General features: G+C 42.0%; 1 protein-coding gene across 2 annotated transcripts; it reads right to left on the bottom strand.

Annotated features, from left to right (window-relative positions):
- Nucleotides 1–141: 141 nt before the first annotated feature.
- Nucleotides 142–26,695, bottom strand: CAPN3 (calpain 3). 2 transcript variants are annotated; one of them, XM_066188110.1, is made up of 24 exons: nt 26,405–26,695; nt 20,917–20,986; nt 20,342–20,460; nt 19,596–19,729; nt 19,002–19,170; nt 18,302–18,442; nt 15,820–15,903; nt 15,353–15,438; nt 14,618–14,695; nt 14,001–14,161; nt 13,276–13,445; nt 12,640–12,651; nt 11,311–11,519; nt 10,772–10,808; nt 9,757–9,771; nt 8,459–8,560; nt 7,055–7,132; nt 6,382–6,439; nt 5,716–5,780; nt 4,621–4,689; nt 3,980–4,058; nt 2,349–2,465; nt 1,814–1,872; nt 142–1,193 (listed from the first exon to the last, which is right to left on the bottom strand). In XM_066188110.1, exons 1-24 carry the CDS (start codon nt 26,693–26,695, stop codon nt 1,167–1,169), a joined length of 2,430 nt encoding a protein of 809 aa, XP_066044207.1. In that variant the 3' UTR covers nt 142–1,166. The 2 variants fall into 2 exon arrangements, with proteins under 2 accessions (XP_066044207.1, XP_066044208.1); XM_066188111.1 differs by lacking the exons at nt 8,459–8,560; nt 9,757–9,771.
- Nucleotides 26,696–27,579: the final 884 nt, after the last annotated feature.

Here is a 27,579-nt window from a genome sequence, read left to right as displayed (position 1 = left end):
GAGGGGTTTTTGGGATTCTTTTTGTTGTTTTGTTTTTTAATGTATTCAAGGAGTAAACCAGCAAATATTTGAGATACTAAGCTAATTTCACACTTGCCATAAACTCCAAAAGCTGCTGTATATCCAGGAGGATGTTGGAAGAGTGCTCAACATTTCATCTTCATCCCTTCTTTTAGAATAAAACCAAAAAGCCTAGGCCAAAATCCAGTTGATTTTATTTCTGGTTCCATTAAACTAATTGTACTTGCCCATTGGAATAATATTCCCAAAGTGTTCATGCTGACACAGTATCTGATTCTGCTACAAGTCACCTCTTGCAATAAAGAAATTCACGGTAGTGTTAGGAAATAGGACTTGGGGTGGGGGAAATAGATGTGTGTAGATATATAAATTTGTATGCATAAGGGGTTTTCTGCCTCAAATGGCAATTAAGTTTCTCAATGTTATGGGGAATGTGCTTACAGTGGAAAACACAATGTCCACATTTGTGATTAGGATGGGTACTGAAAGTGAGAGCCAATTGCTCAGTTCTGATACTTCTGCTGAGGCATTAGATCACGCTGTACTCTGGTATTGCAGTCTGTCATACCCTACCCTCCCATTTCTACATAGCAGAGATCCAACCTGTGCAGCCAAATCTGTAACTGAGTCATTGGGTTGCATACTATTTATGTAATTAGCACAATCTCATGTGTAATATTCAGTAAACATTACAAGGAGATAATACCAAAGGATAATACCAAGAGCAGGACAAAGAGTTAATGACCAGGGTGGCAGTAAACACCTCTGACTTTGAGTTAGATACAGTCCCAGATTCAGCTGACTTGAGGGACGACTTTTCCAGTTGTCAGCAGAAGCAGAACCATTATGTATTCTCCTTGTCTTCACCATGCAGAGAAAGCTTAATTCAGTCATCAATAAATTAATCCTTGTTTTCGAAAGGAAAAATGTCAGGATGCTATAAAAGTAGTTATAAAATATGCCCACTGTCCTGTCCAGTAGAGTATGATGGTCTCTTTTTCCAAGGGCTTCTTCCCGTGTGCTGTTCATCTTGGGGAGTGAATGATGTAATTAGGAAGTGCTCCTGTTTGCCCCTGGGATGAATGGTGCTGGCTCCTTGGAAGTCCTCAGTGTGTTCTTGCTGAAGGTGGCTGCTGGCTCCGGTGTTACGCGTACAGCGTGAGCTGCAGCCACTGAAAGAAGAGTTAAAGAATGGAAGAGTTGTTGGTGTCTTCCCAGAAATTGTATGAAGACACCATCATCTCTAGCTGGAAGGCAGCTGCTTGCTGTCACTTAGCATGGAGTGGCAGTGGGGAATTTTCTTGAGTCTCTTGCTCCTGTTTCTCCTTCCCTTGCAAAAAGCGAAGGGTGTTTTTTAACAGTCTCCCTAACAGAGGACATGCTTTGAAGTTGAAACTTTCTAATTGTTCTTAATAAGTTTAAAAGGTAAAGAACTATTTTAAGGCCCATTATCATTTAATACCATATCACTGTGTTTGATCTAAATTGCCTCATTAAAAAAATCTCAAAAGTTTTTTGATGCAGTTTAAAGATGGTATCCAGAGGCTGCCACCGTGCCCTTCAGCACCAACTGGAGTCTTACAGAGCAGCTGTTGCTGGCAGATCATGGATGTTTTCTGTGTAAAATTGGTAGCAAAATTTTAGGAGGTTTTGGGGTTTCTTACCAATTGGGTGGCAATTTCAGATGAACTCTATTCATAGAGTTCTCCCTTGAAAACATGTACAATGATTAATACAATTAAAATTTAGTATTGTGACATTGTGTTAGACATATGCTCATAAAGCTGTTTACCTCTAGGACATTGAGCTTAATGATGCCATCTCCATCTTTGTCAAAGGCGTGGAATGCCCCTAAAGTAAGGAAACAAAAATACAGGGAGTAGATTAGGTTACTGTGTGAGTAAAGATGATTCCCAGACAGGAAATCAAATGGTGCTCCCGTTGTGAAATGCCAATTTGTGCAGGTCTTTACTTGTGGGGTCAGCAAGTGTTTCTGCTGCATTTTTCATTAGTTCATTCAAGGAGAAACACAGTGGTTTCTTTTATGTTTGTAGGAGACACCTTGCCATCTTAGATTCCCTAAGCACATATCTTTAACAATTAATAATTAACAATTAACCCTACATAGGCAGTAGTGCTGTGAACAGAGTTTGCTGTGAGTATGATGGGGCTCTGAGCAATCTGGTCCAGTGCAAGGTGTCCCTGCCCACAGCAGGGGGGTTGGAACCAGGTCATCCTTAAGGTCCTTTCCAACCCAAGCCGTTCCATGGATCCATGACTGTGTTTGGGGGCTGGAGGGGAGGCAGTGCCATGGCACAGCCACTCACGGAACATGGCGTCCAGGCGCACGAAGCAGCAGATGAAGCTGTCGAAGTCGATGTTCATGTTCTTGTCGGCGTAGCGCATGGTGATGATGTCGTAGAGCTGGTTGTTCAGCCGAAACCCTGCAGAGAAGCACAAACGGGGCACAGCTGGGCCTCGGGTGGGGAGAGCGCCGCTCCGTGAGGGGTTTGGCCACAGGCGCTCCCCTGGCCCAGCCAGGCTCAGGCTGGAAGGTCCTGCTGCAACTGCTAAACAAAATGAAGTAAAGGTATGGGGAGCTTCACTGTGTCCAGCTGCCTTCCTAAACCAGGAGTAATGTTTTGATACTAAGATTTGAAAGGGCCTTAGAACGTAAGTTACCTCAGGCTGTAAGTGTGAAGAGAAGAGCTGCAGCCCCATAAGGCCAGATGGCTCAGCTGGGCCTGCTAAGAGCAAATCAGCTAAAACTGGGGACAGAGGTGCAGGAGGAAGGTGCTATAAAAACACCATTAAATAGTGGTCAGAAAATAGACAAGGAGGTAACACCTTGGTGTGGTGGCAATGAACTTTGGCACTGAATGCTGCAGCCTGTGCCTTTGAAAGGCTCTGTCACAGTTTGGGTACAGCTGTTTGTTGGCTAAATGCAAGGTCATGCACAGCTAATGTGCTGCAAGACTCTGAAATGTTCTTAGTTCTAAAGTCAGGGCAGGAGGTATTTAAATCTTTTCTGTTTTTACAATGACAGCTTCATTGGTGAGAACAGAAACATGGAAAATAAAAATTACCCATATTTCTACCATAGCAGAAGTCCAAATTCAGGTGTAGTTTTGTCTCTAGCAAAGGATTACAGAATCACTGAAATTTTGTAAAGTACAAGGTAGCCATTTGTTTGATGTGCCAAAACACTACTGAAAACAAAGTGTCACTGAAATCATCCCGTTTAAGTTTATAGTGATACTACAGATTTTCTGATCAAAGAGGTCATTTTGCTCCCTTAGAGACCTGTTAAAGACATTTGTGGGGGGAGGCCTGCTCCCCAGGAGAAGAAGCACACTGGTATGTCTGAGACAAGCAAGAAAAGTCCAAAGTCTCTCTTTTCAGAATGAATTTCATTAACTGCAAGTTTTCCAAAAATACTTTCTTCTCATTGTGCAGGTAGAAGAGACTGAACCCAGAGTGGCTCAGTACTGAAGAAACATTGACATGACTCAAGGAATGTCCACACAATTGCAAACTTGGACAATGGACATGGACCTGCTCCACCCCGGTTTCAGTGCCTGTACACTTAGATTGAAGGTTTTCCACTGTTCTTTGTTTGGTACTTACACAAATGTATAGAATCCACAGCTTAAATGAGAGTAAATGTCTTCAGCACTCCCTGATCTCCCTGAATATCAGGACCCTAAGTACAATATCCTTAAGACAGCAAAGCATCACTAATTGCATTAAAGAGGAGCTGAAGAGATCTAGTTTGTTGGCAAGACATACAAGGCTTGCCACTTGGATATTTGAGAGGTTCTGTCAGGGGAAAAAAATAAACTCTAATTTCTCTAGGATCTGTCCTTAAAAGGCAGCACTGTGTTCAGTGATGTCACCCTGTGATGCACCAAAACAAAACAAGGTTTTCAGCTGTTGGACACTGCAGTGGGGAAAATACCTGCATCATTGACCGCATTGCGCATCTCATAGCTGTTAATGGTTCCTGAATGATCCGTGTCATAACGCTTGAAAATTTTCTGGAAAAACAAAAAACCACAGAAAACAGTAATAAAAACTTGTTCTCTCGAATGCACCCACTGAGTGAGTATGGAATGTGTGCCTCAGGCACCTGGAGGGTTTGCCATGTGCCTTATATTGCCACTGCTGGGCAGTCTGGGTTGCTAGCACAGAGCTCCTCTCAGTTGCAAAGTAAAATAATTTAGATCCAATCTCTAGGAAGCAAAAAAGCTCTCCCCTAAGACTCTCCTTGTTTGACTTGAGTTTATGCTGATAATCCTCCCTCTTGATTGCCCTAATTAAGCTATTATTGAGGCCTGATTCTAGTTCCCACCATTCTCTTCCTTCAATCTGTATGCCTCTGTGCTATTTGCGTGGGGGAAGGCTCTACATGAGAGATTCAGGCTATTTGCTTAGTCAAAGTAGGATAAGGAGAGACATTACTCTTCATTTTTGAAGCTAATTCATAATTATTTTTTAGTCTTTCTGTTTGATGGAGTGTATGTGGAGAGTTCTGGTTTTCCTGTAGAACACTTGCACTGCAGAAGCTGTGAAGAAGAGCTATGAAGATACCAGCAATACCTGCCAGCTTTTAATCTTGTCCCAGAGATGCCGAAATTCATCAAAGTTTATCTTCCCTGAGCCATCTGTCTGTGACAAACATTCAGGTAAAAACACACACAGTATTTTTAGGATAAAATTATTTAAGTCTGCAACTACTGGTGAAGGGATGAATGTGAAACTGGGTTGGGGATCTCCTCAGCATTAAGAGTTGACTCAGCTGTGCAGGAAAATATTTGTAAACATTTTGGTTATTGTGCATAGCATAGTGCTTCAGCAGTGTGAAGTACTACTTGTACTTCGTGTAGAAGCAAGCTTCTTGTACAGCTTTGCCTCTGGAACTATTCCAAAAGTACGTGAGTAGGATGCTTTAGTGGGCGCTTCTGAAATACCCCCAAATGTGATGCTCATCCAGTGCTTTTTAAGAAAACTGAGCTTTATTCCAGAGTGAAGCTCTTTTTGCCTTGCTTAAAATGAATTGAGAAATAAGCAAAATGTTGACTAAGCTCTTTTCGAAAATGTGTTTAGGCTCCAACCATTATGGCTGTGGGTTGTAATTACACTTTAGTTCTGGTTATGTTTGAATGCACTTAAATTCTCTCAAAATTGTGTTATGTCAAACTGGAAAACTGAGGGCGGTTGTGGCAGAGGTAACTATGTGGCATCTTATAGCATGATTTACTGCACTTGTTCCAGTCAAATTCTGCCTGCATTGCAAGCTAAGCACGTAGTAGAATATGTGATACATTATAAACTCAAAGAGATAAATATACTAAGTTTATTGGCAAGAACTACTGTTATGTTGAATTTGTTTTAAATATAATAATCAAAAAATCATACTTCAGCACATAATATGGCCAGTCTCTGATACCTAAAGAAGACTGTGATACTGACTCATTTCTTCTGTAGCTTTCTTTTTGGGGATATTTTTTTCTGCCTATTATGCTAACGTTAAGATGACTGGAATTAAGGTGTGCCAAACCAGGAGTGCCTTTTTATCTGACTGCAGAGTACTATTTGCTGTTTTGTTACTAAGCTTTGTGTGTGTGTGTGTCGTGGTGAGAAATAGTTGACTTGAGTGGTTTCAAGCACTCCCTTTTCACCAGCAAAGGATACATCCATTAAAGCAATCATGCTGCGGCAGGATTCCAATTCAAACCCTTCTGACCTTAGGTCCTTATCTGAAACAAATGATCCCAGGTGAATACAAATCATGAAAATCAGCAAGTGATTTTCCTCTCAGGTGTAACTCTAATCAAAGTAAAAGCCAAATTTATTTCCTTCATCCAGTAAGAAATGAGTGGTAGAGAAATCTGAAAAGACTCTCAGTAATGTTATTGTCTGTGAATTAGATATTTCTTTACAATTCTTGACTTGTTATATACAATAAAAAACTCTGGAAAACTCTAACTTCTAGGTTACTAAGCAAGTCCATGGTATATAGGTTAAAATTTGCTAAACAGGGAGAAAGGTCTGCCTCGCCACTAGAAATTTTTTTTAAAGGGCATTTGCAGACTTCAAGAATTGCATTATTGTCCCGTGTGGTAATTCTAATGAATGCATCTGCTCATTTCTAGATTGTCAGTACTAACAACCTATAGAGATCATCTCTGTGAAAAGTTCAGCTTGTTAAAGTCTCAGATGCAATGTCCATGGAAATGTAACTAGGAAATTTCTGAGTTTGAAAACATCAATAATTTTTAGAGAGTAACTCAGGATGGGGAGCTATGCTCTGTCACGGATTTCTTTGTTCAGAGCTAGTAAAAACATGCTAAAACTCACGTTTTTTTACGACATTATTGAGAACATTCCTAAGTTCCTCGGCATTGATCTCCATATCCTGAAGGAAATATGGTGAGAATATTATTGGTTACAATGTTCTTTATGAAACATTATTTTATGGATGGATATGCTAAAAGTCTGAAGTCTTTGGTCACTTATCAATAAAGCATATACCTATTTCAAAACAGAGGGCATTCCACTTCATGTAAACATTAGTCCAACTCTTTCTTGAGGCTGCAGTACAAGGTAAATTTGAAGTTACCATATAATGGTACTCATTAAACTACAACTAGAAGAATGACTGATAATTTCAAGCCAGTATATAAGTTAAACTGCAAAATCAGAAAACTCCTCTATCCTATTTGCAGCCACTTGATTTATGCAGTTCTTTGATCTGTTTTTATCTTTAACTTCCCTTGTTAAGCATATACCAGAAGGCATTGCATTTCTAACTTGTTTATATTTGCTGTGCAAAACAGCATCCTGTAGGAGAGATAGAAGAAAATGGCTAACTTTAAATAGGATTTTAATAATCTTACTTCTCTCAAAATTGCAAGGAGAATTTGATGGGAGGAAATGCAAAGGAAATTTTAATGTTCAGTGTTTTGAATTCATGGATTAGTTGTGGCCAAGCTACTTTGATGGCAGAGACAGGGACTGATTGCATACTCACATCGCCTGCAATCTGTCGGAAAATATTCCTGAACTGTTTCTGCTCCTCACTCTCCTCATGAGCTTTTGTTGAAGAACGCTGAAAAGAGACAAGGAAAGAAGAGACACATCCTGAGCCCAGTGGAGAAGAGAAAGGGCCTGGATGGCTCACTTGTCCTTGTGTGAGGGATCATCTTAGTGAATCTGGAGGCCTTTGGAGGAATGGGTTGTCCTGCCACTCCTTTCCCCATGTTTTTGTTAATTCTGTTCCTTAAAACTGCCAAGTATTTAATTTTATTTATTCATATCGTTGGTCTCTTTTCTATTTGAAGGAGCCTAAATAATTACTGCCACTAGCAGTTATCGTCTAATTTTTTGCTCCAAAATATTGCAAAAAGAGAAGTTTGGAGCAGAAGAGGCAAATCAGAGAATCAAAGAATGGTTTTGGTTGGAAAGGACCTTAAATATTATCTTGTTCAAGGCAACCTGCCATGGGCAGGGACACAATATCTGCCTCACAGCTGCCCTGTAGGCGATAAATGACCATGTGAGAACTCTTTATGATGTGAGGGGCCCCTTGCTGAAGACAAATAGCATATGAGACAGAGAAAAACAAGGAACATGAAGCTTTCTCAGACACATGGAAAGTGCAATCCTGAACTCTGAAGCTGATATTGAAAAGGGAAATGAAAATTATAGGTAACAAAGTGAATTTCTTGGATTAGTTCTTGTTTTTCTTTGTCTAAGTGCAGAGGAAAGTTTTGCCATCTGCATGCTCTGGCGTTCATGCAGCACTCTCCCTGTAAGCAGATGCTCCAGCCATGCCTCCAGATGCCACAAGCCTGGATATGGGATCTGGCTGTTAGATATGTTGTCTCACCCACCTGCAGGCAGAAACTCTGAATTTGCTACTCTGGTTTCCTCCTCTCTGGTAGTTAGGGAAAAGAGGGAGGATTCTGGAGCTCCTGGGTTTACCTGTCCTTTATCCTCTGGCCAACAGGGACTAGGATAGAAGTGTGTAGTTGGTAACAGGGGAGGCTGTGGTCATTGCCAGGAGCTTCTGCAGCCCTTGGGTGCAGTTTGTGCATTGCCCTCTGTAAAGCGGTACCGCCTCAGGGGGCTGAGAGTCAGTGAATGTGGGGAAGGAATCTCTCACAGCTGGGATTCTTGTATGAGAGAGTAACCAGGAGATGTTTTCAAGCAACTAAATCCTCCTGAAGAATTGTTAAATAACTGAAGGGACAGTCTCTCTGTGCTCATGGCTATTAGATCCACATAAACCAGATGTGAGTCATGTTAAGAGTTGATGAGAAGCTGTTTAGTATCTCAGGACACCTCTTTGCCCCAATCCTGTGCTCTCCTCAGCCACTCTCCTGTGCTAGCCAGACCAAGCCCTATTTCACCCTCTGCCACTTGCTGCAGAAACCTTTTTCTCATCTGCTTGGGTTTTGTCACCATCTTTGCCAGCATTTTCATCCGCTGTCAGCTCCTTATTGCTGTTTGCTCTGTCAGAAACAAAGATGATAGGCTAGAAGAAGAAGAAGAGAGGAAAGGAGAAATGGAAATTACACAAGAAATAGTGGAAAGGAAAATACTTGGTCACAAGCATTCCGTGGAAAGTGCATGCAGCAACAATTCCTGCTCTTGAAAGCATGACAAGAAAAGCCATTTCTTGGAATGAGAGAAAAGAAAGGATTTTTTAAAAAGGTGGAAAAAATTCTGCAGTTACTGCTCTTCTCATGCTAAAAAAAAGCTGCTAAAGACCCTTTGCAAAACAGTGCAATTTCTGGATTCTAGATTTTCTTGTCAGAAAGACGGTAATTGAACATGTTTGGTTTGCTGTTGTTTTTGTTTAGGGTTTCTTTGTGTGGTTTTGTTTTGGTGTTTTAGTTGGGGTTTGTTTGTTTATTTGGTTGGTTTTTTTGCGGGGTTTTGCACCTGTTTTTAAGCAAAGAAAGCCTCAAAGATTCTCATCACTTAAACTGATGAGCTTGCCCCTCAATTAAGGACAGCAGTGCTGAAAACAAATGTACACAGAAAGAGAGTTATTTGTGTAGGAGCTTGTTAGTTATGTTCTTTCTCTCTATTGCTTCTTGAAGGACTCAGCTGTAAGCAGCCATGTGCCATTGTTCTGGTTCGGTGCATTTAAACAAAGGAAAAACTGCTACGTGATGTGAATGTATTACTCTAGAGTAATAATTACAATCACCCTGTCTTGGGATTAAAATATCTGATTACATTTTCAAGGTCCAAAATGTGTTGTGCCCAATCAAAAATAGAATCCTGCACTTTGGTGAGCAGAAACTTCAGGAAAGGGGCATGGCTGCTGCACTAGGCAATGGAAAGCAAGTGTGAGGGCACATGTCTGGAGAAGGGGTGCCTTTCACTAGCAAGGGGTGTCGGGTTGCCTGTGAAGGGGGCAGGAAGGAAGAACAGTTTGAGCAACCCAGAGGATTGAGCTGATAAAGCTGAATAGTTTGTTACCCTTTCACCACACCTTTGAATGAGAGGGGTATGTGATACTAATGCTATTTCTTTAAAATCTAATGTCAGAAGACAAAATCTTTGCTGCATGCAAATGGCCTCGTATCCAGTGCCCTTCATTAACTAGGGCAGTTTCCAGACAGAGAGAAAATTATAATACCAAGGGACTCTGCCCCTGCTCATGCACTCCACATGCTCTTTGCCTTTTGCTGGCACTTAGCACATAGCACAGGTACCTACCTTGCCCTTTTTCTTCTGTGTGAAGAGACAAAATTAAAAAGTGCTTGATCAGATTATGCAGAGCTGATGGCAAACTTTTATTTTTTTTATTTTTCCCTTTCTCATGTTTACTTTTTCCAGTTCCTATACTCATACAAATTTTCACATTTCCTATGTTTATACAGCTTTCAAATCACTAAAAAGGAGGGAACATGCACCCACCAAGAAATGGTATACTGAAGGAGACACATTGCAGAAACCATAGAAAACTGTGTCTCATCTTGGGCTTTGTCTGCTTGAACAAAATCTCTAGCTCTAAGTATTCCTTTTCTTTTTCCCACCCTGCCAGTGCAGAGGAGATTGAACTTCTGTGCCCATAGATCAATGATATCTGAAGTGACAATTTAATTCCCTTGTCTCTGGACAGTTATTTTTCCCTATGACAGCAAACAAAAGGGGAACCTTTCTGAGCAAGGTTTGATGGAGCTCAATTCTGTGCAACAGCATTTCCTCTGATTTTTTTTTTTTCAAGACTAATTGTACTGCTAGCTCTAGTATATTCCCACAAAGATGTGTAAAACTCCAGGATGAAGAGTTAGAACTTGTCATGGATGCTATTTTGAATCAGAGTGCCATTAGGATCCCTTTTCAGAAAGCAGGTACTTCAAAATAAGGTAGTTTTTTCCTTATTAGATGAGATGCCAATTTCACAAAGTATCTCAGGAGACAGAGCTAGGCCTCCCTTGGTAAATGGATAATCTCCATTGATGGAGGAAAAGACAATGCTTAGCATCCAGCTTCTTTATGCCAGGACCACATTTCAAATCTGCAAAAGAATTTTGGTCTGAATCAAGTTCAGAAAGTAGCGTATATAAAGAAGTGTCAACAGAAGTATCTTGATGAGAAAAAAGATGAGAATTTGTCATAACCATGCTGTCATGTAGCTGCAAATGATTTCCTGCTGTAGGTTTCCCTAGGTATCATGTTTCTCCTCTCTCTACCCCTATACACTGAAGAGGACATGGACAGTACTTACCGATGGACGCTCTGCCTCAATCATGTTTTCAACCTCCCTAAGTAGAAAGCAGAAAGTAAATAAATCAGGAAAGTGACTGTTTCCAAAGTTGCTTGTTTCTTTAGCTGGTTTTTAAGCAGCCACTTGAACTTTCCAAGCAGCCAGTGGTGTGGGCTGGCTTCCAGCATTACAGCCGCAGACTCTAGGAGTAGCTTTTTCCCAGTTTGAGCTGAACATCCCAAGTACCATTTCCAGGACGGCTGCTGCCTGGTTTACTCCTGTAAAGAGCCCTGATAACAGTGAACGGTTCTTTGGGCTTAGTAAATGGCTATTGGTTTGTTTGCAAAGGATATCCTGCAAGCAGTAAGGTTCTCAAAATACAATTCAAAGCAGGTTCTTGTTAGTGTATAAAGTAAGCTTGGGGAAATGAGTTTGCACCCTGGAGTTTCTAATGAGGTTAAGAAAATAAAAAGCAGGGTGTAGCAAACTGGTAACATGACATTAGCAGAGTAGCAAGGTTACTCCGTCTACGGGGTCAGATAAATATCTCTGCAACTTACTCTGAAAGACTTCTTTTCTCTGAGAAGACCCTGAGGATGAATTCTCCCTCCTGGTGGGGGTCATATGTCGATGGGATGATGACATACTCGCTGGGAGGTAACCGGAAGCGCTCAGAGATTTCCCGCATATTTATGTAGGTCTTACTTCTAGCTTTGGAGGCATTGTAGAGGAAAAAATCCTTCTGCAAGTGGTGCTTAGTACCATGCATCTGCAGAACAAATGAGCCAATTTGTCTTCAAGGAAGTCTTGCCCACTGCCCAGGTGGGTTGCCATGCGGGCAGCGCATGGCTGGGACAGAAAACACAGGAAGCAGCAGCTTATAAAGCACAGAGCTGAGTTGTGGTGGGTGGTGGCAGGTACAGTGTCTGTCACCTTTAAGTTGCTACTGACTGAGTCTAGCTGGCTTCTGAGGGCTGCTCCAGGGCCCACCTGCAGATTATGTGGCTGACTTCTGCTGTCTAGGCACTTGTATCTGACTCTTTTGCTAGATGCTGTGTTGTACGTAACCAAAGCTCAGGAAAGCTCACTTTTGGGTGTATGGCAAGGAATGGTGTAAGCAAACTCCTACATGCAGAGTGGTAAAGTGAAGGTGCTTTCAGTGGACTCATGTCCTTATCTAGACATAACATGAGTTCTGTATCTGCTAAACAAATGTGACAAACATTGCATTAATTCAAACACGAAAATTAAGCCAAGAATTCTGGGCTAAAAACAATTGCAGCTGTTTTTTGAAGAAATAACAATGTATAAGATAGTTGGCAAAGACAACATTCACACTGTCATCCTCATGCTTTCCAGGTAACAGCCTTCAGGTGAGTTTGTTAGCAAAACTTGTGATGCCAGTGATTCACTTACTGTCAGGCTCAAAAAAAATGTAATCTGTGTACTTTCAATAAGCTTTCTTCAATGTCTGAAAATACCATTAATGTAGGCAATAAAAAACTACCAGAACATAGGTGACTTGTATTATTTTAGGAGGAAATGCAAGTGGTGGTTCTGCAAGGAGTGCAGAGGCTAAGCCCTCACAGGCACTGCTCCCTGGATCTCTGACCAACTGTGCAAGTGATGCCAGACCACCACAGAAGAGAAAAGAAGCACTGAGGAAAAGGTCCAAGTGAAAATGGGGTACAAGTGAGAAGGAACTAAAAATTACTCACAAAATGTTACTAATAAACTCTCAAAGCAAAAAGGTTAGCAGTTCTACTGCTGTTACATCCCTGAAAACAATCTTGACTGGACAGTCTCCTGCTGACTTACTGACAGGCACTACAGTAACACTAGCTGTGGGTATACACCAAGGTGTCAATCTGGCTCCGTTCTGCGCATACCTCTTTGGGCACCTTAGGGAGAAACAGAGAGAAGAAACAGTCAGAGCTGCAAGGGGAGTCTACAGGTTTATACACCACGCAGAAGGGCATTCACCTAGAGTTCTGGGGACACAGTAATTAAAATGCCGGTAGTGAGATAAGCACTTTCCCTCTTCCTTTCTAGGTTTCTTGCATCTGCATGAAATCAGCTAAAATCTGAACCAAATATGTTTGTGCAAGGGACTAAGTAAATTGACTTTTTCAGCAAGTCAATAGCAAGAACAGAGGTTAATTGCTATGCACGAGTCCTGGATATCTGTTTCCTTTTTCACACTCTTCTGTCAATGAAATGGTAAGTTTCAGAAAGGACAAAAGAGAGATTGAAGAATATATGGAGAAGAATATACTAAAATCTGGCATTAGCTCACTATAAAAGCCTAAAAAGTGTCTTACTTAATAGAGGGATAAACCCTGACTGTGGTACGAGCAGTTAGAAACACTTGAACTTCCTTCCTCTCTTTGAGATTTTCTGACTTCCTTGCAAACCAAAAATTGCAATTGATGTAATCAGCCTGAATGATTCAGTGACTCTCTTGGTAAATGCATACTGTCAGGATTTGCAACTACAGTGCAAAGAGCAAAATCTAGAGCTGTTACCTCATAGATGGCAAAGCCAATGGTGTATAAGTTGGCTCCCAGCTTGCGCTCTTTCCTCCTGTTTTTCTGCATTAGTGCAACAAGGAAGCTGCAGATAACCTCTTCATCCTCAGGATCATCATCCTCCTCCAGAAGCTTCAAGCGATACTGGGGATTGGTCCAAAATGTATCTGTGAAACCCCACCAGCAACCCAAAGAAAACATGTGAAGCTTCAGTCTTTTAATGGTGCTCATGATCAAAGAGAACTTTTAAGTTCTCTTCCTATGGCTCCTGAGGGAAAGGTTAAAATTGGGCTAAGACATATATGGGGTTTTTTACATATTATGACTGTTACTTAGTTCTAACAACTGCATAAATAATGAAGATATATGGAGAACTGTCATCTGATAAACTTCTGAAGTCCCTAAACCTATCGCTAAACCACAGAAGTGAATTTCCCAAGTGAAATCTAACTGTTAGGCTGAAATTTATCCCTTTTACCTGGGGCACTGTGAAGTATTTGAACAACCATTTATCTTTGCCAGGGGTGCCTTTGGGGCTTATGATGTTCTGTTACAGGATAGTGACAGAAGATTTCCAGCTACCAATTTCATGCCTTTTCTGCTGAGGAAGTAAGGCTTTTCCTATGGCTGAGCACTAACCAGGCTGTGGTATGACCCAGCCTTTGGGATCTAACCTAGTCCCCATCAAAGAGGCTGTATCTCTCAAGACTCTCTTTGCAAACCTGGATAATTGCGGCAACCTCCAGCTGAGCAGCCTCTCACCCAGCGTCCTTCATTGACTGACACAGTCCAGGTCTGGAATTTATCCACTTCCAGAGTATCAGGTGTGAGGTTACAGATCTCAAGCTTTGTGAAGTGCCTCATGAAATCTTGAAATGATATCCTGGAGGAATTGAGGGGAAATTGAACCCAAATGTCTTTACATGCTTTGCAGTTGTCTGAAAAACCCTGGGGAGGTGGAGGACGGTGACCAACAGCACTGTCAGTACTGGGACAAGTTTGCAGTGGGATTGCCATGTTTTCCAAATGCTTTGGTCTGCTGGTTGGTCAGTTACCACAGCTCCAAACTCAGGGAAACTGAGCTGAAAGGATGGTATGTAGGAAGGGTGATGGAGAGCTTGTGGAAGTGTAGCATAATTAGAAAGATGGTGTACTGATAGCACTGAAAAATCCCTGGTGGAAGAATGAGAGGATCACAGAGCAGGGCTTATTGGGAATATGAAGGGGAGCAGAGATCACTGCAGTGGCCTTAGCAGATTTGTAGTAGTACAATGTCATTCATTTTTGCTGTGATTGCGTATTTCCTAGAGAAGCACTGGTTTTAGACTGATGCTCTCACCAGAACTCCCCATCCTCCACGACCTTGTGCTGCAGGCGGATTTTCTCTTCTTCATTAACAGAGTCCCACTCCTCTGACCTTCAAAGGAGTAAACAAGTTAGCTTAGGATTTGCAATACAGTGTTCATTAAAGTTTCTACACTTTAGCCTCATAGAGTGAAAAATCAAGTCATCTTGCTACCTCCACTTAATTTTCTCTTGTAAGCCTTGCAACTATTTGTTCTCAGTGCTGTCTTCTTCTCCACATGCCAAATAAAAGAAGGAATTATCCTACTTCTCTCTGCCTTCCTCTTAGAATTCCTCTTAGCAGCTCTCAAACATCTGCTGGACTGTGTTAATTTTACTTAGCTTGAAGAAAAAGGTGTTTGCAGATTATCATTGCTAGCATACCTACTGAAATTCCTTTAAGCAAAACACTGACATCTTGCTTAAATCAGTTTTCATGACTTAAGACATTTTTCTACTGTCACATCTTGTTTTGAAAATGGACAGTAAAATCAGATTTAATGCATCATTAGACTGGCTTCTGTCTTAATTTCCATTTATTAAAGCCTCTCTTAACATCTTACTAGGCACTCTTTTCGTTTTTACAGCTTCAGCTAAGCACTCAATCAACTTCAAAATAACAAAAACGACAATCCAGATACCTCATCACTGAACATTAGGGTCATGCAAAAACTGCATAAAGGCAAATAAAGCTCCTCTTTCAAATCATGTGAAGCTCTGTTTTACTCACTTGTCACTCCAGGCTCCATTCCATTCCACCTGGCCCCAGGGGTTTCTCAGTCTTACCAGACGTATTTTTTCCCCTTTAAATACTGTCTAATTGGAAAAAAGAATTCAAAAAGAATAGACTGAGAGTAGGTTCGAAAGAAAATGTTCGGCCTGCCACCACACCCTTCACTGATGGTGCTTTTCTGGGCCACACCCCATCCTGATCTTCTTGGGGTGACTGTGGGAAGGCTGTAAAACCAGGAGGTGGCTGCCTGTGACCACCTTTGCCCAAGTGGGTATTTCCCCAGAGAGCCAAAACTTGGTTAGGCTTCTTTGTCCACAAGATGTTTACTTATTTGAATATTATTTTGATTCCTTGGCTCATAATTAGTTTCGCTATTCATGCCTCCCATGGCTTTGCTGCCGTGCGTGGGGCCAGGTCAGCGGCGGCTGCAGCTGTGCACAGCTGGAGGGGAGCGGTGCACGTACCTCTTCCACGGCCGTCACGGAGTAGGCATGGCCTTTGACGAGCCCGCAGGACATCCGTGTCTCGTACTGCATCGGCACTATGGTCTGGTGGGCAGAGAGAAAAACCCGTGGGACTCACGCAAAGCTCAGCTGCCTGCTCGAGCGCAGGTGCTGCCACCCAGGGGTTTCGGAGGAAGGGAGAAACCTTTCAGGTGACAGGGTCTTTTGCCTTGTTCTCCTCTTTGTTTGTTTGTCAAGGCGGTCAAGCTAAGCGCCCATAGAATTCATGTTGATGGTTAGAAAGGAGTGAAGTATGAATTAAAAATGGAAAAAGTTGATATTATCAATTGGAAAGGACATTCTCTGGTGTCTTTTTCCCTTTTTTGTAGGCTAAGGCTTTTTGCACTTGGAACATGGCAGGATATAGCATGCTTAATCAAATAATTAGCTTTTTGTATTAGAAGAACTCTTGGGAGCCTAGAAGGCCTTTTTTAGGACAGTGTGTTCTTGTATAGCTCAGTAAGGTTATTACACATGAACTGGGTAAACATCAGAGCAAATCAACACCTAGGATGCTTTCATCTTTCCACCTGGTTGCTATCTTATCACAGAATCATTCAAACACCCTATTTAATACACTGTTTCTGCTAACTGACGCTATTTTATTGCATCTAACTTTCAGGAAGGGCATAACTGTTGCTCAGGTGTAAATACATTTGCTGTCTTAGTCATCAGCTTTCAGTGTGTCTGACGGATTTTTACTTGTTTAACTGTGAGACCCGGAATTGGGAGCAAGATGTCAGATGCACACAGCCTGCTGTACTTGAACAAGAGATCTCCAGTATTGGTGAGAGGGGCAGACCCTGCCACGTGCACGTGGACCACGAGCAAAACTTCCCCTCTTTCTCTGTGATTGTTGCTGAGAGATGCCTGCAAGGTCCTGTCAGTAACTCTGTCACCTCTTCTTGACACATCTGATGGCATGAAAAAGGCAGGGCTGGATCCTGGAGACAATTAGTAAAGTCACACAGAAATGTTTGCAGCTTGCACAGGGAGGATCTCATCCAAATATTTCCTGGATGTTGCAATTGTTTTCCACGATTTCACTTAAACACCTATTTGGTTTCTTTTCCCATGATTCTGTTTTCATACTATAACCTCTCACCTATTTCCTTTTATCTTCATTTCTTCTCATGTTGTTGCCTCACTACTTATCAGAACCCCTTTCTCTTCTTTCTGTTTAAGAACATTAACTTCTGGTGCCATGGACAACTTCTTGAAGTGCAGCTTTTAGAAGTATTTCATCTGCCTCTTTCCATCAGAGTCCTGATTTTTTTCCTGGTGATGGTTCAGGAATATGCAATAACCAGCAGCACAACAGCTGCTGGGACAACAAGTATAGAAAGAGTTTTGCAAGCTTTTTTTAGTAGACAGCACTGAGGAGGAAATTCTCCCCCCAGACAGGGGTGGTTTGCAGCCATGCTTGCAAAACAAGATAGTCATACTGGTCTTTCCCAAAGAATGACACCATTTCAGTCTTTTAGGAAGAACTAAATATGGATGTCAGAAGAGAAAAAACCCCAGCTATTTCAGCTGCAAATGCAGAAGAAAGTTTGCACAACCAAAAGTTTTGAGTGATGTAATTGTGGAGGATTTTTCTTTGGGTTTGGTTTTTTTGTTTGTTTGTTTGTTTTTCTCCTACCCTTCCCCACACCCCTGTTAAACAAGACATGTAATTTCATTGTCATGGAAATGCAGCTTCCTAAAGGGCAAGGTATGACAGCTGCCCGAGAAGGCAGCAGTGTCCCTGTACAGATTTGAAAGCTCCCAAGTTGTCCAGTGGGGGATTTTTTTCTTAGAGGGTTTTAACATCCCGCTCTTTATTTTGCTAGATACTTAGGTGGGTATGCTGGAGTTCCTTGGTATTTCATCACACATACAAGACTCAACATGTTTTTCCTTCTTCTTGTTAGGCATTTTTAATGAGGACTTCATTGGCAGTAATCAAAAAAGAGCATCCCTAGAGCAGACTCTCCTCCATTAAAGAGTAGAGCACTCTGTCTCAAATTAAGTTCATGGAGAGCTTTTTTGCCTGGACTGAGAACTATGCAGAGCTTGCTTTTTTCTTTCTTTGACATTCCATGCACACTCAAGGATCCCGTTCTATTCTAGTATTCTAATTTTTTTGTTCTCCCCGCCCTATTCAAGCAAGAGACTTGATAAAATCCATGCATAAATTTCTTGTTCTGCAAATTATAAGCCTGTGTCACAAGCCAACAGCCCTTTCAATCCTCAGTATCAGTGAAGCCCTCTAATTATCAGTCACTGTGTTGGAAAGCACTGAAGTCTTCTAACACACACATCAAACAGCATCCATAAGAACATTTCATTAGTGTTATTCTGTGAAACCAAAAAAGGATTTAAAAGCATAGGTGATAAGTTTCTCTAACTGTATTTCTCTAACTGTAAAAGCATTCCGAACTCAACTGCTTAGGAGACATACCCAGGCTGGCCTCTCCTCCATCCCATGGTAGTCTACAGTGGACTGAGTCATCTGTGCATTTTCTTGATTCTTCACCATGCGAGCAATCAGTTCCCCAATGTTGCTCCGAGGAGCTGATCCATAGGAAAAGCCCAGGTCATCCTGGCACAGAGAATGGGAGAAAAGTATCATGGAGGAAGATGAGTGGTAAAAGATAGCCTAAATTGCTTCTCTTTCCCCTCATGTCCATACTTATCTACAATGTTTGTTCTGCCACCTTTACTGAAATATGCTACTCCATAGAGTATTAATTTTTTAACTTTTAAATTTACCACAAAAAAGTGAACACAGTCTGAAGCCATGTTGACAATAATATGTTAATTTGCACACATCTTTGACATGAATATTTGTTTCTTAACAGAGTTGCAGCATCCTCATACTAACCTCATTTCACTGGGTTAGGTCTTGAGGAGGAAGAGGTGCTGGTTTTGCTGGTTGCACCTCTTCTTTCCACCTCCATGTTCTGCTTCCATTTATTTCCCTTTTGGTACTCACTGTTTGCTAATGGCTGGTCTCTAGGACGGATTACTCCATCTCCTAGAAATGGGTGTTTCCAATGTGGCCTGAACCAAGCAGTTCCAAAGGTAGTATTTATTTGGTTATGAATGGAAAGGTCCCTCTCCTCTGTCATTTCTTATCTGCAAAGTTCATTTGGACTCACATCAATGGAACTGGCCATGAGGGATCCTCTGTCAATGGCATGTTTCATGATTTTATAGATATCTTTAGGGGCATCCTTTATCTCGTAGAACTCTGTGACTCCTCCGGTGAAGTCCTCCATGGCTTCAGTGGTGTTGCCTCCCTTCAAAGCTTCATATGACCCATGGAGTCTTGAAAAGAGAAAAGAAAATTATTATTTTATGCAGCTATAGATACCTACCTATATATTTATATTCATCTTGTGTGTGCATAACTACAGCTATGTAAAGACACATACTAAAAACCCATAAACAACCTGCCTGATAACTCACAAGCTGAAAGTTCTAAAACATGCCACCTGCACACAGAGAAAAAAAAGATCACGTGGAAAATGCCCCAAAGGTGTGCTGAAAATCAAATGTAGATTTCTGAATGAGTAGCAAAACTTCCTAGAAAATATATTTTAACCCATCCCCAACTCCAAGGCATGTGAAAAGGCATTGTAGTATCCAGGTATATTCTCTGTGTGCTTCTAAATGCCGTATGCCGTGGTTTAAGCACTGCCCCAGGCAGAGCCTTGCTGGGGAGCCCGGCACAGCCCCGCAGTTTGCCTTACTTTGCATAGGCCTTTTCCAGGAGGGCGCTCCAGAACTCGTTGCGCTGGGAGGACTTGGTAAAGACCAGCTGGTTGTTGTAGGTGGGTAAGCAGTCATCGATGACGACATCCACCCAGTCTCCATAGCGCCAGAACTGCTCAAAGGCAAACAGAAATAAAACAGAACTGGATTGACTTGGTGCAGGGAGGGGAAGCCTGGCTGAAAAGTCAGGCTGAGAGGAGAAATGTGGGAATTAACTGCTTTGTAGTGTGGCCACAACTGATGGCTTCTGTGAGGGAGGCAGCTATACCGAATTCCCCTGGGCAGAAAGGTTCCTTAAGAGAACTAAAGGAAATGTGGAAAGCAGTCAATCTTTTCTGAATAAGAAGTTCTTTGATATTTTGTTTTGACAGACCAGCTCTTTGTGGGCCTAAAAATAGCTGCTCTTGCCAAGTTCCCGTGTATCTGTGCTGGCTGTAGTGCTCCACCTGAGCAGTGAGGCAGGACCAGACACCTGCTGTTACTCCTTACACCCAGGACGCTGCAATCTGCAAATGCTTCCTCGGTGGGTTAATGTTCCCTAATTGCTTTTATTGGCTGGCCCTTCTGTGACTGCCCTGATGGAAGAGTTTGGGGCGAGGCAATTCAATCCCTTTTCCTCCCTGCTGTCACTCATGCTTCCAAAGGGTGGAGAAAGAGGAAAGAGCATGCCAAGAGCTGAGCCTTGGGTAAATACATATGCTTACCACTAGACAGAGCGACCCACCTGGAAGTGAAAGATGCCAGCATAGTTTTGTATAAAGGACTGGTCATGAGGTATGACTCTGCAGAGTAGTTTTTTATTCAGTGTCAGGCAAGCAATGGCAGCCAGAAACCAGCAGTTACCTGTAAATGAGCAGAAGCAGCAGATAAAATGAAGGGAGAGGGCGAATAGAATCAACCTGAGATACTGCGAAGTGACATGTTAATTCTCAGTAGACCATGATTCTCCATATGTTCTGCAGTACTTTAGCACTTTATCTATTTGTGCTCTAGAAATGCTCATGGGCATTGTTCATGCCTGGGTACACACTGGGTAAGCAGATGATATTCCCTGTACGTTAGAAAAAGCCTAAAATCTGATGAGCACCGTTACCTGCATTAAGAATTCCTTGTGTCATGCAAACCTTTCATTAAAAGTTCTTGCCTATATTGCTACTAAGCAGATGTCAACAATGCTACTGAGCGAAGGAATCACTGAGAGGATTTCAGATATCACCTTGGAAACAAAAGACTATTAAGTGAGAGCTAAACCATGATGCAGAGTTTAAAAAGTGCAGAGTTGAAGTAAGAATTTCATACCCAATTCTCCTTGGCAGATATCTGTTCTGTTGGCTCCACCAATAATAAACCGTGGATTCTCACAGATTTCCTGCAAAACAGAAACAGATGGATGAGCAGGAAAAGTGTGCATTATGATGCCTGTTTAGCACAGAAGTAAAGGCAGTTTTAGAACATTTTTCTATTGGATAGCTTGCAGTATCAAAACCTCTCCCACAGTTTTCATCTGCAGAGTTTCACTATGAAAATGTTTTGGAATCTGGATGTTCCAGACTTCGGTCAGGAATCTTCAGCTGCTGATTAAGAGATTTTATTCTTTTCCTCATGTTGTAGTATTTAATTGGCAATGCTGCATTCAAAAATGTGTACAGATATCATCTGTCTCTGAGGACAGGAAGGTCTTCTTTCATCCTGCACATTGCACAATGTATTGGGCTTGTTGGTATTTATACTAGAACAGAATGGCTACAAGATGCTGTACAGGTATAAATAATTTAGACATTTCTCCAGGGAGGGAAAGTAAAATGCAGCAAGTGACGTGGGAGAATTGCGGGCTTACATAGCCCTTTTCTATAATGAACAAAGACTGTAGTGTAGAGGAGAACCAAGGAAAGTAGCAGCTATAACCTGTCCTAAAGAGTAGAAAAGTCCCTGCTTTATCCCATCTGTCATATTCAAATATGTGGTATGGAGAGGAATAAGAAGACACAACTTCTGGACGCATCTCTTGTGAGGGTAAGGAAAGAAAGATATTGCAACCTGAGGAGTACTGTCCTGAGCAGCTGCAAATTGGGAAGAAGACAAAGTACAGTCCAAGAGCCCAGTCTGTTGAAAGATGTTGGGACTAGAGTGGGAAGGAGACAGAACAAACAATTGACAGTTGCTTGCGTGGCAGCACACATGGGCCGCTGATGCTACCTCTATAGTCTAAAGCTTTTTACTCATCAGGGTAGCCCTGGACTTTCCCAGACTCATGTTTCAGGTCTAATAGTTTCACTTGGCTCAAACACGCTTTTTTTCTACTTCACAGTTATCAGAAGAGTTGCTTTGATGTATTTGGATTAGTCACATAGCCAGACAGAGAGACCAACTTCCGTCACCCTCCCTACCACCAACCCCTGCAGGCACTTTATTTTCCTCGAGAGAAGGAATGTAGGGATTGTCCTGTTATTTTGGGCCCTGATCAGCTGTTGTGGTCAAGTTCTGCCAAAGCAGATGTTTAAGATGCCTACATGCTTTTCTCCACTCATTTGCTTTGTTGAAAATATTCTTCCTTACATAGTTGTGGTGCTCTGCTGAAAACTAGTCTGAGATGCCAAGGTTTTGGTTTGTGTTTTTTCCAACTCTATTATTGTACTTTGGCTCAATCTTGCTCTTATTGTAACTATCTTTGAAATCCAGCATGCTGGTTTTTAGTTGAAAGCAGTCAGGTGCCACCTTGGTGTTTCCAAATATTAAATGGACATGTGTTACTCAGAGTTATTTATTGCATCTTAGGGTCATTTGTTTTGTAGGATGCTTGGTAAAGGAATGCAAAGGAGAGAATCATGCAATTATCATATGGCCTGGTTTAGCTGTGACAGAAATGCTTTTCTTGAATTTCTTTATGGGGGCCAGGTGTGTATACCACACTGTGGATATAATTTTAGTTTGTATTTCCCTAGTTCATCTCCAGCTGTGCTAGTTGTGCTGAGTACTGCTGAAGTTGCAGAGAAAGGTATCAAGGTCTTCCAGGTACTCAGTCAGCAAAGCAAGACGACCTGGTGTCCAAGATGCAGGTGCCAGGTCTGTCCTTCCAGTCTTGCTGGCTGAGTAAGGGATTGCTCTTCATCTCCTAGGTCAAGTTATCTCAGAGAATCCCAACAGGCTACACTTCATTGAAGCAATGATTCTTCTTTTAAAAGAGCCTCCTGTGATCCGAGTGCCTCAGACTGCCTTGGTATTATCCAAAGGACCTTTGTGTTGCACTGGGTTGATCCAGTTCAGACTGTAATTTCATTACAAAGAGTTAGTTACAGCAAGGAAAAGAAAGAATCCCAGAAAAAACCTAGTAGTGGTGCATGATGCTTTCTGGGAAGAGATTACTTGTGAGTCAGTTGGAAGGGAGCACTGGAAAATGCAAAGGCAGCATGCAACTAAAAATGGCTTTTGACCTTTGTTATATTTTTGTTAGCTTTTCTTCTGTAACAGGAAGAAACCTGCCAGTCAGCTTATACTGCTGCAGCAAAAGGCATTAATTCCTTTAGAAACTGCTGTTAATAAACTATGGCATTCTAAGTAAATTCCCTAAACTGATCCTATCAAACAGAGGAAAGATCTTTTTCAGCCTAAGACAACTTGTAGCCTCATTGTCTCTTGGTCTCTCGTGGTCTAAACCATGCTTTTAAATGGCTGTGCTGCACATTTCAAGGCACAGCTCAATGTCAGACACCAGTTTGGTTTTAGACCTTCTGAGCTGGATTATCTTAATCTGAAAACTCTATCTTGGTGCCACTAACAGCCACCTTTGCTTTGTGGGACGACCTGTGCAGGCCCACATTTTATGATTACTAAAATCAAACAGCTTCATGTGTGTGCAGTAGATGGTCTGACTGATTAACTTTCATTCCAAGCAAAATTCAGTAGTTTGTTGACTTGATTTTATTTGTATTTATTATGAAAAGAAAACTCCTCCTGGTGATTTTCTGGCTATGAAGAGGATCCCCATAGGGAAGTCATTGAATTTGGTCGTTAATGCTGTGACTTGGCTGTGAGCAAGGAGAATGATAATGGTGCATTTGAAAGCACAGTGTTACAGTACAGCCTTCCTATAAATACACAGCTGTCATTAGATCCAAACAGGACTGCAGCAGGACCTCTCAATATTCTGTGTTATAACACAGACTTTTTCTCAGCTCTCAAGGGTCAGTGGCCTCATCCTTTCTCTCAGCTGTAAGAAATTCCCACCAGCAACATAGTTGAGAGGCACAGCCAGTCAATGAGCTGGATATAACCTGTTGCAGGTGTAAAGACCTCTTTGGGCTTCTCTTACCTGCTGTGGGTGAGCGAATAATTTAATATTTTGCATTAACTGAGGGGGATTTAATTTTCCCTCTATGTATCTAAACCATGGTCCCGCATTCTCTGAACAGAAACACTGGAGGGATGGACCCTGCAGCCTTTACTCAGGGAAACTTTCAGGCCTCTCACTTGGCTTTTGTCTGAATTGAGTATTAGGAGGTCTTCTCTGTGCATTCATGTCGTGGCGTGAGTCACTGGCTGGGTAGAATTACAAAGGCCTTTTTGCTGCCCCCGTACCAGGGCTGCCAGCTGCCCTGCCCAGCACCTGTCCTTCTGTGGGTAAGGGACCAGGCCAGTCCTCATGGATTCCCAGCAGCAGAGGGCAAGCATTTTGGGAGGTGGCAGAGGAGGACCTGACCTCTGGATAGAGGGGCTTTGATACAAATCGATGAGGTGCCATGGCTAAGGTGCCTCAGGAAGCCAGAGTCAGGAATAGGTTGTGTATTTCCCAGCCCTCTGTTTTAAGTGGGATCATAGAGCGCATTGACCACTTGTTTATTTGCTGTGTCTGGAGGTATGTGGCACATAACATTCCACAGGGAAAGGATCTAGACTCGTCAGCACTTGGATATTCTCTTGGGACTTCTGAACTGTGAGGTATTTTTTTTTTCTTTTAGAGTACATGATCAAGTTTCATTCCGCTATTGACCTGAATTTCAAAGTGATTAAAATTACCATTACATAAGAATATATTTTATAAGCTAGTTTATTTCTTTGGGGGAGGGGGGGCAGGGGGGAAGCTATTGCAATTTAACAGGAACAGAAGTTGTCCAAATCTTTACAGACTATTACAAAACACGGCATGTGCAACTGAATATATGTGATGCTTCAATGACAATGATTGCTTTAACCTCTTAGAAAAATACTCTTTAGCCCAGTTTTACTCCTTCATATTAATTTGACTTCATGAAGTCTTGGCTTGTGTCAAAAAACCCCACATAGCTTTGGGTTTGAAGTTTACATTATATTTTTAGTTTTACATGGTCCCCAGCCTGTGGCTGCTATGTGAGTAAGTCCAAACTTACATATTCATGAGTGACTTAAAGAAATGTTTTTGGAATTAAGACCCTGGTCTGAACCTTTCCAATAACAAGGGCTTGATCTGTGCCTGCACAATTGTATAAGACAAGTCTGAGGTTACATTGTGCATTTCTTTTGTTTTGATGTGATCTAATATGACGCTTACAGTCTGTCTGCTGCAGGGTGTTGGCACTCATCCACTGTACTGCTGTACTGCTTCCCTCTGCAGAAGGAGGGGAAATCCCATCCCTTTACATGACTGACTTGGGGCTGCATTTAAGTAATTCACATGCTTTTCCAGAGGCTGATGCAGCCGTGGTGATGTTGAATGAATTATGGGGCACAAGTGCACAGGGCACAGCAGATGGGGGACTCATTTTGATCCCTCCACATTGCTCAAGTTGTTGTTGTTGTGACAGAAGCACGTGGCCTTCCTCCATGTATGTAATAGCCACCCACAAGATCTAGTGGTCTTTTGCTATTCAGTTACACTCCTGTGGTCAGTTTTATCTGTCACCACTGACTTTGCCACTGAAACACAGATTTTGGGCACAGGGGAAGTATGGCAAATTTAAAAGAAGTGGCCAAAAACTGCCAGAGAGAAGGAGCTGTGGAGGCTCCTCAGAGCAACACCCCCACTGTCAGACAGGGGATGGCAGGGGCCAAGGCACTGTCCCAGGGACTGCCTTGCTGCAGGGGAGCAGCTGCCCAGCAGATGTGATAGGGAAAAAGTGTAACTCCTCCTGAAGTAGGAGAGAGAATCAACTGAGAATGGAGGTATTAGTCCTCTGCCAGTGGGAGAGACAGAGACAAAAAAGATGAAAAAGAAGAGGAAGGCTGCCTGAGGAATACCCACAAAGCTGGAAAATTAATGGGATTACTAGCCAAGAGTGGGTCTTCATAGTGATTAGAATACCCACATTCATGGTAAGTGGGATATGCAATGCAGGGAACAACTGACTAAGAGCATGTTTTAGACCATAACCTGTCCTTTTATTTTCACACATGAGAAAAATGGCAGAGTACCAAAATAAAGGTTTAAGTGAAACAAGTTAGTGTTAAAAAAATTAAGCCTCAGCAAACCCAGTAACTTATTGCAGAATGAGGAGAGTTTTTCTTTGGTGGTTTCAGACAAGAAAATTCCAGGCAAAGCATGCAAGAAGAAAATTAAATTCCCCATATTTCTTTCTAAATATTTCATTCCATTTCTTTTGTTGTTGTTTCATTCCGTTTTATTGTATTTTAGTCATTATATACATATTGCCTAAGCTGTCACAGCCCTAGCTAGTTATCTCCCAAGAGAGCTCTAAGGAAATATATTTCCAGTTTATTCCACCTGCCTCTCCAACACACAATTTCTGCAAAAATGTAAGCTCAGGGCATATACTTCAATTTACAGAAAAAGGCAACCAGCAAACATGTTACTTACACGTGGTCTTTTCCATTCAAACTTGACGGGGCTTTTCTGGCTGTAGAAAAGGGATGACTCATTCGGGGGGAAATCAGGATCTTCATAGAGAATGTTTTTCTCCAGGCACTTCTTGTGAAGCTCTTCATAGGTCTTCTCCTTGATGCTGATGATGGGCTGATTGCGACTTATGATGGCAGAATAAATCCCCCCTGTGCCCCCTCCTGCCCCCTCTGTAGTGCCAATGGTGGCGCTGGGGACTGACCCAGCAGCTGTTTGCTGAGCCACCGCTGCATTTATGGCGGTCGGCATGGGAATCAGGCTTACAGCAAATGCTGAAAGAGAGCAGGATCTTGAAAACTGGAAGGAAATTTCAGAAAAGAGGAAGTTGCTGCGCAAACCGTCTTTTCTGTCTGTTGAAAGCCTTCTAGTCAAATTTTCAAGCCAGAAAATTCCATGTGACTTTGCATCCTCTTAAAGGACAGTACTTTGTCATCAGAAATTGGAATTTGTTCCTTGATGTGGGACAAGATGATCAGTTGGCTCACTCCTGTATCTACAGTGTGCGTGTGTGCTGTCCTGTGCATGTAAGTGTCCAGAAGGGACAAGCTTTAACCATGAAATCTAAAAATAACTACAGGCACAGAGAGAGGGAAAATGAGGGGGGAGGGGTATTAGTGAGAAGGTGTCAGTCTTCTGTGCAGCTTGTGCCGTGGCCAGGCATGTTCCTGGGACGGGCTCCATGTGTGGGCTGACTCCTGATGCAAGCAGTTCATCTTTTCCTTAAGTAGAGGGAACAGTGAAACTGGAAGCTAAACTCCTGCTGGCTTGGGAACCTTATGTATAAAGTACTGCCAGGCAATGGTCCTGACTACTAAAAGAACTGTTGTACTTGACTTGTTTCTACCCTTTGTGGCAGAAAAGATACAAATTTTTACTACTAGAGAAGATGATCAGAAAACAGTTCTAATGGTGAAAAAGGGGCTATTTGATGCTCCTGAGGTCAGGTCAAAACCTGCCAGCTGGGTTTGGTTTCTCTGGAGAGCAGCTTGGCAACGCTAAGATTCACCTTGTAATAGCTACCTCCTGTGAAAAAAGCAACTTTTTGTGTAGGGGTTGAAAAGTTTATAGAGCCTAGTGTGGAAACTGGGCCATTCTCTATGTGTTAGGATATACCAATGTTAAAGGAAACATCT

This window comes from Chamaea fasciata, unplaced genomic scaffold (assembly GCF_029207755.1).
Source record: "Chamaea fasciata isolate MVZ Bird 193981 ecotype frontalis unplaced genomic scaffold, bChaFas1.0.hap1 SCAF_7, whole genome shotgun sequence".
Classification (NCBI taxonomy): Eukaryota; Metazoa; Chordata; class Aves; order Passeriformes; family Sylviidae; genus Chamaea; species Chamaea fasciata.
Note: the sequence above shows the minus strand (reverse complement) of the source record. Positions and strands in the feature narration are given on the sequence as shown.